This window comes from Lissotriton helveticus, chromosome 5_1 (assembly GCF_964261635.1).
Source record: "Lissotriton helveticus chromosome 5_1, aLisHel1.1, whole genome shotgun sequence".
In the NCBI taxonomy this organism is placed as follows: Eukaryota; Metazoa; Chordata; class Amphibia; order Caudata; family Salamandridae; genus Lissotriton; species Lissotriton helveticus.
Genome location: NC_136065.1, coordinates 1,402,296,487 through 1,402,315,945, shown reverse-complemented (window position 1 = coordinate 1,402,315,945; position 19,459 = coordinate 1,402,296,487). Strand labels below are relative to the sequence as shown.

Sequence of the window (19,459 nt, the reverse complement as noted above, 5' to 3'; positions counted from 1 at the left end):
CAGCACTATTTGGTCCTGAAGAAAGCCAAGACACCGTCCGGGTCCTGGGCTGCAACAGGTTGACCTTTTGCGACACACAGGCAGGTCTAATCTTTTCCGCAGTGCCACGCGGTTTTTAACCCTAGCATAGGGTCGCTCGATTAAAGCATTTTTTGCGAACCCTAGAGTTAGTTTTATATCAATCTTTGTTACCTTGCTCTGCTGCCCTCAACATTCTTGGTTCCTGGTTTGGGCATTTAGAAAATACCACTTAGTTTGAAAACATCCCGGACCTCCTCCCTCCTAGGAAGGGGGTTGTAGCCCGTATCATAACTAGGCATCACAATACGAGGAGGTTCCCCAATGTTTGAGCATGTCACCCACGGGTGGGTGAGGGAAAAGGTCCTATAAAAAGGACACTCCTTTGTCGTTACAGGTACAACTAATTGAGCAACACCAGAGATCAAAAGGTTCCTTTTTTCTGATTTATGAATAAGGGAGATGACCTTTTCTGGTGTCTAAATGTCCTCTAGCCCCCTTTGTTGTGATACAAAACAGGGCAGTAAACCCCAACACCTAAGAGTATTCCTATCATACAGCAGTACACAGTACATCCAAATTCTCATCTACCAGGTCCTGACAGTACATGTGTGAGAGGTACAATATTTAGGCTGGTCCCTCTCGGACCAATCGATCTTGTTCTTACTTACACTTAGGAGGTACAAGGATTTGGCTGTACTAGATGTTCTGGCTGTGGAGTCTTATCTGGAGTACACTCACAACTACAGTTTGGGTCGAGTCAGTCTCGTTTACTTAAACATATCTCAACCCTGGATAGCTGTGGCAGTGAGCAGTTAGGCTAGGGATAGGAACTTTTGTAAAGCATTTAAGAGCACCAAACAACTAAATAGTCACACAACAAGAAAGACACTACAACAATTTATAAAAAACAGTGTGCATTTTTGTACATTTTTAGAGACCCTGATCATCAAACTCCACCTGAGGGTTATGGAGACACAGATTTTAGAAGTTGTTATCACTTTTAAATGCAACCGCAAACACGCATTGGTCCACAAACAGTTTGTAAACTTTTCAAAAGTTTGAAAGAGTTAGTGCGGGTACTTCAGCCAGGGTTGGGTAAATAAATCTGTCAGGGAAAAGGTCTAGAGGACCAGAGAGGATACTTTGGACAGTTACCTGGAGACCAGAGCGTTTTTAAGGCCAGTTCTAAACTTCACAGGACGACCATCATATACATCAATGGAGTGATCCTAATGCGGAGGATACAGGCAAAAGGTGCTCAAAGGATGCTCCGGTTGAGGTGCTGTCGATAGGGGTGTCTTTGTGGTTTCTCATCGGTCCAAGGGTGATATGGGGCGACTTTGGCCACAAAGATCGGGGTCCCTCGAAGTCCCCTGTGTTGCAGACACAGGCCAGCTGATGCTGAGCTAGTGGTCTCCTTGAACCACAGTTGGGGCAAAACCCAGAGGTGGGGGTTACTGTCCCTTGAATACGATGAATATGGACCTTGATAGCACGCCTGGGTATCGGATATGTCCTTTTGTGCGCCCGGCAACTGCTAACGGCAAAACTTTGGGAGTGGCTACCAACTAGTCAGTTTGGGCTTCTTTAGTTCTGGGGTCCCTGGAGCTGGTTCCAGGGGATCAGTCAACTGATCCTTGGAGTCACTGCTGCAGGTTAGGGCTGGGAATCCACTTTTCCCGAACCAGGAACTGCAGGCACAGTCCAAACTTCACTTTGACCACATTGCAGCAAGTGCAGTCCTTCAGACAGGCAGCATGGCACTCTTTCTTCGGTCCTCCCTCCAATTCCAGTGTAATTTGAGGGGCAGTGTGCCAGGGGTGCCACATATATCCAAGGAAAGAGCCCAAGGGAACCACATGGTGACTAGCCAATGGGCTACTGGGTCTCCTCCTTCCTACTGACGCTTTTCCTGCAATGTGTGGAACCTGGCTATACCAGAGGCCACATTCTTGCCCCTTTGAAAACAGCAGGAACCTTCCTTGGTCGTAAGGAGCACGGTAGCCCACTCTAAAGGTGTAGCTACCAGTGGGCTACATGTCTATGGGAAAACCGGTTTGGGAGACTGTTTTTTTTTTTACCCCTCTGCTCTGTCTCTCAATTGTCTGCTGGAACAAAATGCATCCTGCTCAGGGTGGTGCAGCAGTCTACCATTCAATGGCTGCTTAGCCTTTCAAGTTTCCCTTTTGGGCTAACACCCTGACTGGCCATTATGGGAGAGGAGTTCTCACATTGCTCTTCAGCAACTTCCTTTGTTCCTGGGCAAGGGAGTCGTTCATACATCTCCCCAGGAAGTAGGAAACCAGGGCATTTGTGAGGCCACTTGACTAGTTGGAATGCAGAGGGGCAATTTTCTAAAAGTTGCTCACTTTAATAGTTATCTTAAGTTCGACCTGGCCATCAGGTCGGGTTTAATGCCACGACTAATTTGGTCACTTACTCAACCCTGTTAGATATTCCCGTTCACAGGGATGCCAGTCAGTAACCCTGTGTTATTCAATGGGACTACTGATCTTTCCACAGCAAAATGACAATTTGTAAGTGTTGCTGTTAAGACTTATCAAAACATATATGTCATAAATATTACTATATAGAGCTCCCTGCCATAGGACTCCACAGGCCTTCCTTATGTGAGACATACATAAATCATCAAGGTAAGTTAGTGCTTTGACATTATTTGTAATGGCAAAGTCAAACTAGGCGTATAAATACAGCTCTTTCAGTCTGCTGTGGCAGGCTGGGGTCCATTTTGTCCTCGTCACGTTCAGGGTGGCACAATCAGTGCTTTAGCCCTGGGTGAACACTCGGTCTTCCCTGCCCTGGGTTTTCTGGGTACCATACACTAGGGACTTATAAGCAAGTCAGTACTGGCCAATTGGGTGTATCCAATTTAACATGTCTTCTAGATAGGGAGGGAACACTGGCACTGAATGTACTCTAAGAGTCGAAAAACAAGCTGCATCAGTCCAAAAATGTGAGGGTGAACATGTAAAAAGAGGCATTTCCTTACAGGAGGTGCGACAGGGTAGAATTTAAAAAAAGCAGGCCCTGATATCAATAATCCGGCAAACTACAGGCCTATTTCACAGTTACCCTACTTGTCAAAAGTACTTGAAAAACTAGGTCAATAGGCAACTATCCAATTTCCTGGAAACCAACGAATTACTAGATATTTCTCAAACAGGGTTCCGGACCAATAATTGCACAGAGACAACACTTCTGGCAATGACAGATAACATCAGAACCCAGGTAGATCAGGGAAAGACAGTCGCCCTGATATTATTGGACCTCTTGGCGGCATTTGATACCGTACCACACAATCGGTTACTGGAAATTCTTGCTGCGAAAGGTATCCGGGAAAATGCATTAGGGTGGCTGCGATCCTTTCTGCAAGAGAGAACACAATCAGTACGGATGGGTGATTTCTCATCCCCTCCCCGGAACATCAAATATGGAGTCCCGCAAGGGGCCTCTTTGAGTCCAACATTATTCAATGTGTTTGTCTCCTCTTTGGCTGAAATAGGAAGAAAATGGGGTGTTGTTATCTGCTCATATGCAGACGACACCCAGCTAATGATCACATTAGATGAGGAAAATGATCCAAAGGAGAGGCTATTAAACTGCCTCACTGAATTAGCCAATTGGATGCATAGCCATTGCCTTAAGTTAAATGCAGATAAGTCTGAAATACTATTGTTCGGCAGACACATACAGCTATGGGATAGCAGTTGGTGGCCTATAACTCTAGGCACTCCCCCCAGCCCGACAAGAACGGCAAAAAATCTAGGTGCGACATTAGATAACACTGAGCATGAAAAATCATGTATTGTCAATCTGTGGTAAAGGTTTTGCAGTCCTGAAAATGCTCAGACGAGTCTTCCCATGGATTCCTACTGAGTGTAAAAAGATCCTAGTCCAGTCCCTACTGATGAGCAGGCTGGACTATGGAAACTCTCTGTTTGCGGGAATGGCTGATTATCTTTTCTATAAACTACAGGTTGTACAGAATGCTGCGGCAAAAGCAATCTGCAACAAAAGAAAATTTGACTCAGCCAAGAGTTCCCTAAGAGAGCTCCACTGGTTGCCAATGAGGCAAAGAGCTACTTTTAAACTATTGTGCATAACATATAGAGCATTGCACACTACAGGCCCATGCATCTTAAGAAACAAAGTCAAATCTATGCACCATCCAGGAATCTGCGTTCCCAAACAACAGCACGAGCCAGAACTACCCGTGTGAAAACAACAAGGATGTGTGGAAGGGCCTTTTCTCACCTGGCAGCGACCAGTTGGAATGAGCTGCCCGTAAATCTTAGACTAACAGATTGCTACCTGTCCTTCAGGAAGCAACTAAAAACATTTCTCTTCCCCAAGCCTGATTAAAATATGGATTCTATTATCTGTCTATCACTGACATTCACTACTGCCATTACAGCGCCGTGATATCCTAACTCAGGATGATTGTTAGCGCTTTACAAGCACCATTAACATTAACAATTCCCACATGGCGTCTGGCTCCAGAGACAGTTGGTGACCCTTACTTCCGGCAGGAAACAGGGGAGGTTATAGACTCTTACATGGACACTAAATGGGGTCAAACAAAGCGGGATGAAGAAGGAAGCCTGTGTGGGGGGGGGGAGGGGAGTCCCTAGGAAAGGTCTGTGGGATCTGCAGGCAACTACAAAAGAATCTGATGAGATCGGAGGCACGTCTGACAGACTTGCAGAGGGTGAAGAGCGAAACAATGGACCTCCTAGTAGTCCAACAGGAATGTGGGCGAGACTTATAATGCCAGCGATTTATTTGTCCACACGGATTACAGACAGCACCTGCATGCACAGGCGGACAAATCGGGCCACAAGTGGAGGAAATAGAAGCCTTCTTGGGGGGTTGCGCAAAGCCGCGGGTCTCCCGGAACCAGGAACAGGACTTGGATAGGGAGCTTCACCAAGGAATATCGAAGGCTATAAAAGGCATTTCCCAGAGTAAGACTCTGAGAACTGATGGGTTTTAGTCATTGTTTGGGGGCTGACTGGTGAATTGATTGCTGGAGGTCTATTGCAAGGTCAGGCAGGTCCGCAGACTGCCTGCCTCTGAGAAAATGTACCATCCTACTGGTGCTGTAGAATGACCGGGACCCAGAGGTCTCAGGGTCTTACCTCCCTGTCCATGATAAATATGGACACTAAAATACTGGTCAATGTTTTTGCAAACTGACTGGCCTGCGTGGTGGCGACGTTGGTTCATGGGGACCAGTGTGGATTTATCCTGAGACGCAACACCCTCACAGACCTGCGACGGTTTTGACAGGCGATGCATGAAATAGAGGGCAGAGATGGAGGGTTAGTAGCCTTGGACATCGAAAAGACTTTTGATACCTTGGACTGGGCCTTCATGATAGCAGTACTGGAGAGAATGGGCATTGGTCTACAGTTTCGAGGCTGTGTGGGATTGTTGTATACGACCTGGTAAGTCAGGATGAGATCTGGGGGCTTGATCCAAAGCAGCTGGGCGGTAAAAAGAGCCACGAGGAAGGAGAGTCCTTAGTAGTCTCTACTGTCACTTGCACTGGCATTTAAGGTGCTGGCAGCCCAGTTGCAAGACATGCTAGGTTCTTGGGGTATTCAGCTGGGAACAAAGAACTATGTGGTGTCAATGTACGCCAATGACACTGGTGTATCTGATGCAACCAGAGACAGCAGTTTCTCAATAACTGGTGGAGATGTAGAGCTTCAGGAGAATGTCTGGTCTACTGATCCGCCAGGAGAAATCCCTGTTGTTCCCACTAGCCACACTGGTGCAGCTTGTGCGCCAGAGCTAGAGTTCAAACAACACCCAAGTTGCCAATACTGATATTTTCTTTAAACAACAACTAGTAGGTGCACAGATGAATCAATGTCACCCGAATCTATTTTTATCAGAAATACTTTATTCAATTTCATAGAAAAGAACACATTTATTTTTTCGTTAAAATGTAAATCTCTTTTTTAGGACAACACACGCAAAAACACATTGATTTAACTGTAATACAAACAAGCAATAAATTAAAAAGACAGGCTAGGTCAACATAAAACAGATAACCTAAAACATTTATGAAAAAGACAGTGGTTTGGTTACATATATTTTCTTCTAGGATATCGCAATATGATCGAAAAACTGAATTTTTAGCAACACCGATTTCTGCACTGAAAGAATATACTCATTTTAGCTAATTTTATAGACCAGGCAGAAACCTCAAACAAATTTGTAACCACACTTGTTTGAAAAGATATGGTCAGGTGAGGAGCTCGAGTTGAGGTGGAGTATTGAGAGTGTCTGCTACTTGGGGATCAGGGTGGCACATATGGAACACCGGTGTCACACGTATGATATGGGATGGGCGACTATAGTGTTTCTCCTGCGATATCTCTATACCATGCAAAATGCACTGGGGTTGGTCCTGAGGTCTAGCTTTCTAGAACATGGCAGATTATTGGTCTCCCTGGGGTGGACGGGGAAGAGGAGCCGATTACAGCTTGCAAAACTAAAGAGGGACAAAAGGGAAGGCGGAATAGGGGTTACCGAATATGGAATCATATTATCTGCATGCCAACTCCAATATGCAGCGATGTGGCATGAAAATGCTGAATATTGGGAGACGAGGATGCGGGTGGGGAGGTCAGAGGGGAATGATAGACCATAATTCATCGCCCGTTTGATGAAGGGGGCGACAAACCAAGGAGACCCTGTACATTGTGAGAAGTGTAGCGAGCACGTGGGAGACAATGGTCAAGAGAGTCTTGGGATGGGCTTTATTTGTAGGAGAGGTGACTATAAACGGATTACAGCTGTTTCAACAGACAGCAAATTATATGTCAAAGCGGAGCTGGGAGGAGGGAAGATGTAACACGTGGGGGAAATATATGCAGGGGACAAATCACCTTTGCAGAGACTGTGAAGAAAAAGGGATACTGATAAAAAAACTATGAAAAAGCATCAGGGCTCCAGGTCTGTACATTCCATGCGCTGTAGAACTAGTTACTTGCCTTCGGTAAAGATATATCTGTAAGAGACATGGATTAGTTATGGATTCCTCAACTTAGAGTTAGCCCCAGGCGTCAGACTGCATCAAGAGAATTTTTCTTCTGCAGTACCCCTGCGCGTCGATAGGTGGCGTTGGTCGACACAGCGTTCATCGTTGGCGTCGTGGTCGCTGGAATGACCCCGCGGTATCTACTTAGACGCCGCCTTCGTGCACTGATGTCAGTTCTTTACACGACATTCCACCCCAGAAGCGCAGAGCCATGCAAGACCCAGGTGCACGAAAACTAGGGCCCTGAAAGGGAGTCCCTTACTCTAGAAGTCAGTTCGCAGAACAAAGAGTATGGGTGGGGCGGTGAGGAATCCATAACTAATCTGTCTCTTACAGCTAGATCGTTACCAAAAGTAAGTAACTTGTTCATTTGAAAGAGACAATTAGTTATGGATTCCTCCCCTTAGATTAGACACCAAAGCAATGCCAATCCCGGTGGTTGGTCTGCGAACCAAGTTCACACCAGAAAGTCCTGTAGAATTGAATGGCCAAAGAAGCAGCCTCTCTGGACTTGGCTGTCTAGGCAGTAGTGTTTAGTAAACGTGTGTAGTGAAGCCCACGTAGATACCTGGCAGATGCCATGAAGGGGGACTCCACTTCCCATGCAGTAGTAGCTGCCGTTACCCTGGTGGAATGGGCACGCAACCCTACTTGAGGTTCTTTTCACCAAGGAATAGCAGATTTTTATACAAAGAATAACCCATCGAGAGATGGTCCGTTTTTGTGCGGCCCGACCTTTCTTGGCGCCCCGACCTTTCTTGGCGCCGACGTAGCCAAAGAGAGTTGGTCATCCACCCGGAATTGTCTTCTGAGATCCAGATAGAATGAAAGCGCATGTTTTAGATCCAGACTATGGAGCCGCTCTTCCTCTTCAGAAGGATGCAGAGGCGGAAAGAAGGTGGGCAAAGAAGGTGGGCAAAGTGATGGTCTGTCCTATGGGGAAAGAGGTAACCACTTTGGGAAGTAAAGAAGGTCTCGTGCAATGGACAACCTTGTCCGGATGAACAGCCAAGAAAGGAGGTTTAGTAGAAAGGGCTTGTAGCCCACTCACCCTGCGAGCAGAGGTGATGGCAACCAATAAGGCAGTTTTCAAAGTTAAAAGTCTAAGAGAATTATGTAGCGGCTCAAAAGGAGAGCACATAAGATAAGTCAGAACCAAGTTAAAGTCCCACTGAGGCATTACGAAAGGAATAGGTGGGAAGAGATGAGTAATGCCCTTAAGGAATCTATTTATAATAGGGGACTTGAAAAGAGAAGGCGGATCAGGAAGCCTAAGAAAGGCTGGAATGGCTGAGAGATAGCTCTTAAGAATGCCCAGGGCAGAGCCTTGCTGGGCCAAAGAAAGGAGGAAAAAGAGAACCTCAGAAAGAGGGGCGGAAAGGGGATCCACAGTCTTTGCAGCGCACCATGCCACAAATGTGTTCCATCTGCAGGCGTAGAACATTTTATTGGAGGGACGCCTGGCTGCCAAGATAATGTTACATACTTCGGGAGGAAGGTCGAAAGCTGTCAACTGCCGCGGCTCAATCTCCACGCAAAGAGGTGGAGGCTAGACAGGTTTGAGTGGAGGACCGTCCCCTGCTGCTGCAACAGAATATCCTCCCGTAGAGGCAGTCTGATCGGAGGATCGATGGCCATGTGCAACAGCTCAGGATACCAGACTTTTCGTGCCCAATCCAGAGCCACAAGAATGATTTGGGCCCGGTCGCGCTTGATATGCTTTAGCACTCCGGGCAGAAGTGGTATAGGCGGAAAGGAGTATAGAAGACCGCAACTCCACACGCAACGAAAAGAGTCGCTTAGCGAGTGTCGCCTTGGAAATCCCAACGTGCAGAACTGCTGGCATTGCACGTTCTATTCGATGGCGAAGAGAGCTAACAAAGGCTCTCCCCACTGCTGAAAGATACCTAGCACCACCTTCGAGTGAAGACGCAATTCGTAATCAATCATGCACCTGCAGCTGAGTTTGTCCGCTCTGGCGTTCAGAGAACCTGCCATGTGTTGAACCACCAGGCATATGGCCTGATGTTCCAGCCATGTGCAAAGGCAGAGAGCCTCTTGACATAGGTTCTACGACCCCACCCGCCCGGTTTGTGCAGTACCACATGGCAGTGGTGTTGTCTGAACACATGCACTACTTTTCCCTGGACAGAGGCAAGACGAATCGCCCAAAGCTTGATGTGGAGCACGGATTCCACCGGAGACCAGAGGCCTCTGATCTCCGCCTCTCTCATGTGGCCACCCACCCCAGAAGTGATTAATCTGTCACCACTGTAAAACCTGGTTGGGGAAGTGATCTGCCATTGACCCAGTCCTGGTTAGTGAGCCACCACTGCAATTGTTGAGCAGTGCCCTCCAAGATCTGGACGCAATCTGACAGATTCCTCTGAAGCTGTGCCCACTGGAACTCCAGGTCCCACTGCAGAGCCTGCATCTGCCATCTTGGATGAGGAAGGGCATGCAGGAGGACATGAGTACCAGCAGCTTCAGGGTCATTCCGACCAAAACAAGGGATAGAGGCTGAAAGATCGGAATCATAGCCCGAATATCCCAGACTCGCTGCTCGGGAGGATAAACTCAAAACTTTGTTGTGTCCGGAACTGCTCCGATGAAAAGGAGCTTCCGAGAGGGAGTCAGGTGGGACTTTGGCACGTTGATAGTGAACCCCAGCGAAAGCAGGAGGTCAGTCATAGCCTGGAGGTGGGAGAAGACTGCCTGGGCGAGCTCACCTTCAAAAGCCAGTCGTCGAGATAGGGGAAGACTGGAAGCCCTGATCTGCGCAGATGAGCTACGACCACAGCCATCACTTTCATGAACACCCGAGGGGCGCTGGTAAGGCCAAGTGGACCACAGTAAACTGAAAGTGCTTGTGGCCTACCGTGAACCTCAGGTAAAGCCAGTGGGCCGGCAGGACGGGGATACAAAAATAAGCATCTTGCAAGTCCAATGCTACCATCCAGTCTCCAGGGTCGAGAGCAGACAGGACCTGAGCCACTGTCAACATCTTGGCCTTCTTCCGGAGGAAGGGGTTGACGTTCCAGAGATCCAAAATAGGATGCAGGCCGTCGTCCTTCTTGGGCACCAGAAAGAAGTGGGAATAACATCCACAACCTACTTCTGGGACAGGAACGTGCTTGATGGCTCCCTTGGCCAAGAGAGCCGTAACTTCCTGTTGGAGAAGGGCCAGGTGATCCTCTGACATTCGATGGAATTAAGGTGGCATGGATGGAGGGGTAGCCTCGAATGGGAGGGAGTAGCCCTTTCGGACTATCTGCAAAACCCACCTGTCTGACGTGATGTTGAGCCAGTGGGGGGCAGGGGGGGGGGGGGGGGGGGTGATGGGTAATCCTGCCTCCCACTGGCGAATGATGGGCATGAAAGGTCAGACTAGGAGGGTTTGGAGGCTTCTGCAGAGGGGGCGCTGGTGGACTGGCCCGCACGCTGGCCCCCGACCCACAGCTGTGGGATCCATGTCCTCATCAGCTTGGAGGTTGGATAGCTTGCGCAGGTCGGTGGCTCTGGGCGGAATGTGGCAGGCACCCCTTCAGTATCCACGAAAGGGGCGAAAAACAGACTGGATCTGGCCGTAGCCCGGGAATCCTTAAAGTACTTGAGCCCATTCTCTATCTTGTTGCCAAACAGACGACGGCCATCAAAGGGCATGTCCAAAAGCGTTGCTTGGACATCCCCAGACAAACCAGTGGATCTCAACCAGCTGTAGCGTCTCAGTGCTTCTGACGTGGAAATAGTCCTGCCCAGTGAGTCGGCGGTGTCCAGCCCACACCGGATAGTGAACTTTGCTGCGTCTCTCCCTTTGGCAACAGCACGGGAGAGAACGGCTCGGGCCTCCTCCAGGCACTGTGGCAGCATGTGCACAATTGTGTCCCACACCGAGTGGGAGTAATGGCCCAATATGCATGCAGTGTTGACCGACCGCAGCCCCAAGCTGGATAAAGAAAACACCTTCTTCCCAAGGTGGTCCAGCTTCTTGGATTCCCTATCAGGCGGTGCGTTAGGGAATGCACCTTTGGCTGTGGAGGCTTGGACTAACAAGCTCTCAAGGGTAGGATGGGAAGAGAGGAAAATGGGCATTGGGCAATCATCCTGTCCACAGGAGCCCCTGTGTTAGGTTTAGACCAAGTGCCCAAAAGGATGTCCGTAAGGGCCTCATTGAATGGCAGTAGGAGCTCCGAGGAGGCCGCTGCCTGCTGAAGCACCTCTGTCAGGAGGTTAGTCCTGACCGGCACCGTAGGAAGCTGGAGATTTAGGGCCTCAGTTGCCCTACGCAACACCAATGCATAAGATGCATCCTACTCTGTAGCCACGGTAGGGGGGGAGATAGCATGCCGAGGTCTGGGGAGGAGTCCAAACCACTGGCCTCACCCAACTCCCCTCTCCAGTCCGGTTCCTCCAACTAGTCTGCAAGAGGGTCCACAGACCCCTCCCAGTCCTCCTCGCCCTCTCATGTGAGCCACTCAGGGTGGTAGGAAACATCAGGAGAGAACAAGGGTCCAAATGTACTAGTTGGCGCCGGTCCGGACGTTGGGCGATGTCGGTCTGGCGCCGTGACCTCATCGCGGGGAGGCTGGGGTCGATGCCAGCTGGGGACACAACCGGCGTCAGAAGCGGCAGGGGTGTCGTCACTGGATTCGGCACCGGAAGAGAATCTCATGAGGTCGACCTGCGCCGATCTGGATCCAGGCCTGGATCCTTGGGGGCCCTGCGGTGCCGGAACCGAAGCCGCCGACATCGATGACCAAGAGTCCCCAACCGTGTCCACAGGTCCCAAGGGTGCACCGGCGGAGTCGGGCTGCCCGAAGATAGAATGTAAGTCATTGTAAAGACTTCGATGACAAGGGGTGGTGGCGGCTCTGCTACCAGTCCCACAAACTTCCAGTCGACCAGGACCTCGAATGGCACAGAGCAGAGACTGCCGGGCCTCGAGAAGCTTTCAGGATCGCTCCCGCAAGGCCTTCGGATTCATGGCCCGGCAGTCGGAGCACAACTTTGTGTCGTGGTCACGCTCCAGGCACCAAAATCACATGAGGTGCGGGTCCGTGACAAACATCAGTTTGTGACAGGAGTCACAAGCCTTGAAGCCGGTCCGACGTGAAATCCCTCCATGCACCAGGAGTCTATCGACTCAAAAAGGGGTGTCGACAAAAGGTGCAAGAAATTGAGTCAAAAAGTAACTCGAGGTAGCTCTCTCTCCGGATCTGCGCTGGCTGGTAAGGAAAAAGAAGGAACTGACGTCAGCGTGTGAGGGCGGTGTCTAAGTAGATACCGCAACGTCATTCCAGCAACAACGATGCCAACGATGAACACAGAGTCAACCAATGCCACCTATCGACGTGCAGGGGTACTTTTGAATAAAAATTCTCCAGATCCAGTCTGACACCTGGGGGTAATCCTAAGGTGAGGAATCCATAACTAATTGCCTTTTTCAGATAGGTCTGGTTAAGAGGCATGGCTATCCCAAAAGAGCAGACATTCTGAGGGATACAAGGCAACAGATAATTAAGTATGAGGATGAATTAGCTAAATTGGATCCAGGTAGTGGATCGGAATAATTATACTTTTTGCTCCAAAAGCAGTATATTGCCAGAGAATGGACAGTGCAAGTACCTAGGGAAGAATGCCTTGCGCTGTAGACATGGTGAGAGGAATGGTCCTACTAAACCACTAACCAGGATACCCCCCGGATGCGTGTCAGCACCCACCCATATTTACCAGTCTCAGTAGCCAAGATGGGAGCTGTGTCAGAATGAGAATGGACATTATGAAGCAATTTGTTGATTATTATACCCTGCTATAGGAGTCTAAAGGCTCCTCTAAAACTGAAATAGTTTTCTTTCATAGATGATGTTGCACTGGCCTGTGTGAGAGATGGGCCGATAAGCATCTCTAACACTATGCTTTGTGCTTCCAATTTAAGGCATTCAATGGCGGAATGTACCCTCATTTTTCAGGATGAGATAGTAGAAGAATAGCATCTGCTGCCTTTCTCCAAACCTGGTACTTGTTAGATAGCAGCCTTGGAAAGTAAAAGATACAACTCCTGAGTGAGGATTGTCAAGTGCTCCTCCAACATGCATGCTGGTGTTGGGGGGGGTGAAATAGGGCCTAGCCTCTTTGAAGGATCTGTAAGAACGATTTGTCTGACGTAACTGATCTCCATGAAGGGGAAAAATGCTGAATCCTGCCCCCGTGGCCTGGCATGAGCCGCTGAGAAGCTAAAGAAGCTTAGTAACTGCTGCAGCAGAGGATGGGGAATTAGAGAACTGCTGCCCCTGTGCAGAGTCGGCTGGCACAAAATCCATGGCCCCAAAAAGACTGTACGTTTTGCTGTAACACTCGTTGGTAGGAGTGATGTCGCCAATAGGCTAGTCCCCCTGAATATCCTCTGAATTTTATGAACCGATGGAGGAAATTGTTTTGCTTGAGTCAGTAATCCTAAAGAGCATACAATGGCTCAGCTGTTTTTAAGGGTGATTTTTCCACTTCAAATAGTGTTCACCCATCGAAGGGCATATCCATTTAGGGCACTTGCATATCAGCAGAAACTTAAGAGGAACTCATCCATGCATACCTTATAAGCCAGACACTGGTGCCAACAGCCCTCCCAAGGCAATCAGTGGTATCCAAACTTGTATGGGTTATACACTTACACTACATCCTGTCCATCAAGAATTGTCCACGCCAGAAAAGCTTGGAGGTCAACCAGGCCCGCTGGCAAGATCTCACTGGCCATGTCCAACAGGTACTGCGTACCTGCCCAGGAAACAAACTGCATTTATGGACCTAAGGGAAAGGCTTGCAGAAGAAAACATTGCTTCATACAAAATGTCAATCCTTTTGTATTCCATTTCTTGAAGATTGGTCAGGTAGGAATTAGGAATGAACTTACTATTAGAGGCATGTACAATCAGGCTCTCAGATGGAGGCTACCTTAGTTCAGAAGTACAGCTCACGAGGATACTGGCCAGCTGACTGGAGGGCAGGGATGCGGCTTGGGGCATGTAGCCACCAAAGACTTGGTGAGAGCATCATTAAATAGTAGCAAGAGCCCCAATCACATTGGTCCCAATTGGAAAATTCTGCTAGAACATTTGTCTTTGTCTCAATGGAGGGCAACTGCAAATCTAGCACCCCTTCTAGCCTCAGAGCACCGCTGCAAACAAGGAACCTTCTGCCACTGGTGGTCCATATTGCAAGCCAAGCTCTGTCTCTGGGGGGAGGTGTCTGGCCCACTTTTATCCAGTACATTCAAATACAGTGCCTCAAAAGGCTAGTGAGGGAGAGTAACCCATTACCCTCCTCTTCTTTATCCGTGCCCTTTGCTACCCTATGTGTTTATATTCTAGGGTCAGAGTCAAAATGAAAATAGAGTCTCTGTTGATATTTGCCTTGTGATAGGTATGATCAGGCTGCACAACAGGCTGCGCTTTCTTGATCTTGTTCTACGACTTCAGTTAAGCTTGGGCTGATGTTTTAATCGGGACTTCTATCAGCATTGGTGGAGTCAGTATTGAGGCTGGTGAAATGAGAACAAGCATGCATCTTAGGGCGTATGTGGAAATTGGTACTAGCTCGGTTACAAGTTCAAATGGAACAGATGACACCGGGGTTTGATCTGCTGGTTGTAATCGAATCGGAGGCGCCATCGGCTCCATGGGGCCAAAAGGCACGCCAGATGAGTCAGAATAGTACTAAAGATATTCAACATAGAATCCTTGAAGACAACTATCTGCGGTGGGGTTGACGGCAGTCTGAGAAGATCTGGTGCATCATGACCAACTGAGAAACGTGTTCTGAAAAAGGGGATGAAGAAGTGGTGCAATACTTTTCTCGATGACCCCGCACCTTTTCTCTTGAGATACTGTGAACTGGCGTGATGGAATAGTAAAGCTTTGTCTTATTGCGTTTACGCTTCGACTTTAACTTCTCCAAAGCTTTCAAGTGGGTAGTGGACTGTTTGTGGGAACAGCCTCATAACTGGGACAGTGAGAAGAGAGAGAGCCTATGACCTGGTACCACAGAGAGACCTCTAGTTCGACCACAACTGCCGCTTGTGTTCTACAAGGTGAAGCTTTGTGCCCGGTCACAGTGTTGTGATTGGAACCCGGGCACCATGTACAAGTTTGTAACCAAAACCTGCTTGCTGCAGTCTCTCCTGCAGTTTTTGGAGTGAACGTAGTTGCCTTGCACACTGTGTAATAGCTTTTGGAAATCATTGGAAGACTGACAAAAGTTGGGAGGTAAGCTCTAGATCTATGTTATATGGCATGGAAAGAAAGGAACTTATGACAGCACGCAGGGCTGGCTCTTGTGTGGCTATTCTCCCACATGTCCAGGGAGAGATGGCACCAACACAGAGCCACATCAAGAGCACTACTGCTGAACTTCCCCAAATTCAGTCTGCAGCTTCGGGATATTCAAAAGGTGAGCAATAGGGGTTTAGAAATATCCATCAGAATTTTTCCCACAAAGATAGGGGTTTAGAAATATCCATCAGAATTTTTCCCACAAAGACTGGTTGCACCTTCAGCAGTTATGAGTGAACCCTTTTCCTGAAAGGTCTGTAGGTTTTTTTTGGATTGCATCTTCATTGCTTCTGGATAGATCCTACCAAGGAATCTTTGTATTTCCTTAGATTTCACTTCTGGGTGGACACCATAAACTCTTTACTGAGGGGCCTTGTGGATGTCCTATGGTTGCACGTTCAGTGGCTCTGTGTAGACCATTTCACTAAGAAGTCTGAATTTTATTAAGTGTCTTCAGAACTTCTGTTCTTTCTGATCCCAAATACCCATACTGAGATGTCAAAATGTTATTGAGTTGCACTTCAGTGCTTTTAGGTGGATCGAAAAACAAATGTAGTATTGTGTTAATTTAATCCATAGGGGGTGCACTACTGCCCTAAAGAGAAGGGGATTGACACACCACACTACTGGTCTTTGACTGGGTACACAGAATAAATGCTGCATAAATCACCACCTATTTCCTCTCATATTCCTCTTTAAACATTTGCATGCACACTAGCAGTACCATGTCTGCAGCGACTGACTGAACCACGTCAGGATCTCATGCACCTAACCCAACTCTTCCCACATTCGCCATACTAGAATTGCTCACTTGTCCAACCAACGATAAACTACTGCCTCCAATTCTTACAGACAGAGTGCCACAATGTGCGCTATACAAATGCAGATAACATAATCGCCTAATTCTCTCACATCTCTTTGCAGTGCCATTCATACCAATGTTGAATGACAAATGCATCAGACTAAAGCAAAGTCACCTGGGAAATTTACAACACAAAAACAATAACTTGGAAATGTTATCAGCTAATCTGTGGTTTTGAGGAAGAAGTAGAGATTACAAGGGTGAGGTTAACAAACCACCATTAGGAATTACCCTAGGATTCTTCATGGTTACTAAAACCTCAGTATGGTGCCCGGAGCAAATGTAATGTAAGGGAATTTTATATAGCGCTGAACTGTCACCCAAAGGGTATCCTGGTGCTTAGATTGTCCGAACATCAGGGGCGAAGAAAAAAACTAAAGGGAAAGCGGAACAGAATCTAGGCTCTTGGAAACAGAATGGTTTTCAGCCTCTTCCTAAACCTGGATAGAGTATTAAGTAGCCTAAGCAAATACACGAAGGGAATTCCTGAGTGTGCGCTGGGGCTTAAATAAATCAACAAAAAAAGAGCACAAATGCATGCACAAACTATTTTACACAAAGTGCAGGATGGATATGCTCTTACCTCACAGGATTACACCACTGAACAGGACAGGCCGATGCAACCTTGATTAGTATCTTCACTGCTATCAAGCTTTTTCATTCTGTACTGCCTTATTTCTCTTACTAATGTGTAAAAGGCATCTTCAACACCCTGAAACAAAATAATGTCCAAGATTGATTATTTAATGTAAAAAGTGCTATAAATCGTCATGTTTTAATAATCAAAGGTAAAATGTTAAGAGCATATTAGTTTGGATGAAGCACCAGTGTTCCGGGGTACTTTGTGTTACTAGAGTTTGGCTGAAGTCATCAAACTGTAATCATATTTCCAGTTACAAGAATGTTTATTTCATACAACATGGACATGAAAATTAGGCCATACACAAATATTGCACTGCACCACGGTGAATATTGTGTTAGTTATAGACCCATGAAACAGTTCTTCAAAAACTAAATAATTATCTTGCAATGGTACCCTAAAACCTTACCCCAAGTTTGTGGGCCAAAAACACATGTAATTTATATTTCTTTGATGAAATAAGTACTCTCTTGCCTAGTATCCATAATGCATTAGATGGCTGAAGGAAAGTCCAGGACTGGAATACGATGATAAGATGGCGACACCTCCTAACCTTACACAGCAGATCAAAGAGCCCTACAGAAGTAACTCAAAATGTAATGGAAGTCATTATGTCCCTATATTCCATTCCACAATATATAGAAAAGTTATAGAATTTAAAATGATTCTCTGTTATTTGATATAGTAGGACTGGGTAGGGGAGCACGGACGTTTCCAGAATGTATCCAGTTACTGAAAGGTATCTTTTTTCTTTGCTTTTACATGACATGTCTGAATGGGTGTGGCCTATATTCACGATAAAGGCTGTCATGAAAATGACCAGGAAAAGAAGATGAAGTACACAGTATCTTCGGTTAGCAAATGGGAATAATGCAAACTGTGCAAAATAAACAGGAGACGAGATACAACATTATAGTATGATGTTATGATGCACACAAATGCAATAGAGGTTGCCTGTTTATTACGTAATGTCTTGGCCTGGTAAGAACTACACAAAGTGCCTAAAAATCCGTGATAAAAAAAAAACTTTTACCATTACAGGTCAGAGGTCCTGAGCACCAACCATTAGCCAGTGAGCTGTCACAAGTAGGAGTTGTCTAATCTTTTTATTTACTAATATTTCATTACAACAGAACATTTTTTTTTTAAATCCCACACTTAAACCATACATTAACATTTAGGCCGGGTGAAGAAAATGAAAAGTTGAGGAGAGGAGAAAAATGGCATGCATTTATATAGATAAATAAATAAATGAATATTGCATCTGTGAGCATCCTGGTGCTAAGCGGAGATGCACAGAGTGCATAGCGACAAGACAGAACATGAGCGAGGATCCCTACATAAGAGAGTGGCATAATGAATCAGAGGATGCACATATCCAAGTTTTCAAATGTTTCTTAAGAAGCAATTCTGAATCAATAAATCTCAGAAGTCTGGGGAGTTGATTCCAGGCCCTGGTCCCCAAGACAGCAAGAGATTTGCCACCTTTGGTCTTACACTTAAAGGTTGGAGGTTTACTAAATTGTGGGGTGTCGACCCAGATCTTTTCAGAGTTCTCCTCATGCCAAGTAGCCAGGTTTCCATCCATAGGTTATTGTTGCTTTCAAGTTACTGAAAATACATTTTTCAGCTATTGAGAACCCTTTAGAAATCCACTGATATCTTATCTACAATTAAAGGATAAATTCATGTTAAGTCATTCAGAATCAAAGAAATGGGCAAAGCTTTGTGGTTTTCTGGATACGATATTTATTACGTCTTCGACCCCAAGCCATAAATCAAGTTCCATTGGGCACTGGAAAAAAACTAATGTAAATATCCAGTCTCTCTTTTACCACAACATCAAAGAGGTTGTTTTAAGTTTAACTTGACAATGCAGCTGTTGCCAGGATTTATGCGAGCAAACACTTGGTGGGGAGACAACCCTGGCCTCTTGGAGATTAGTGACCTCTTCCTGGGTTGCTGCTGAGTCGGTGGACCCAGTGATTAGCACATCTTAACTACCTCTCCTTCACCGTCCACTATCCCCCCTACCCAACTGTCTACCATCCCAATTCTCTTAGGATTAAGCAGACTCCCCCTTCCTCCGACTTCCCCTAGACCACCCCAACAACTTAGACCTATCACCCACTGTCCCCCCTCCAAATCGCCTGACCCCATTCCCCTCTGTTGCATGCTGATTAATTGCAGATCCGCCTCCTGCCACGCTACTGAGATTGCTGAAACCATTCTTAGTGAAAATATTGACATTGCATTCCTAACTGAAACCTGGCTCACCTCCCACTACACTCCCATCCTCGACTTGCTTATAACCACTGGTTACTCTATCATTAGAAAAGATAGAATCGAACAAACAGGAGGAGGACTCGCCATAATTTTTAAAATTGAACTTAACATCTCGCTCGTTCATCTGCAAGACCCTTCATCCTTTGAATACCTCTGCGCTGATCTCATTATACCCGACTCCCCCACCACCCGGTTGCACACTATCTCCGATCCCCCTGGAAATAACATCCCCTTTACGGAAGAGTTGACTGATC

The 19,459-nt window shown here is 46.9% G+C and overlaps 1 protein-coding gene across 6 annotated transcripts in view; it reads right to left on the bottom strand.

The window, feature by feature from the left end:
* The window catches only part of NRAS (NRAS proto-oncogene, GTPase), a 539,256-nt gene that overhangs the window by 2,192 nt on the left and 517,605 nt on the right, over positions 1 to 19,459 (bottom strand). For all 6 annotated transcript variants that reach the window (XM_078644383.1, XM_078644385.1, XM_078644382.1 and 3 more), the window contains one exon: positions 16,863 to 16,991. In XM_078644383.1, coding sequence (XP_078500509.1) covers positions 16,872 to 16,991 — 120 coding nt within the window. In that variant the 3' untranslated portion in view covers positions 16,863 to 16,871. The remainder of the gene's footprint in view (positions 1 to 16,862; positions 16,992 to 19,459) is intronic.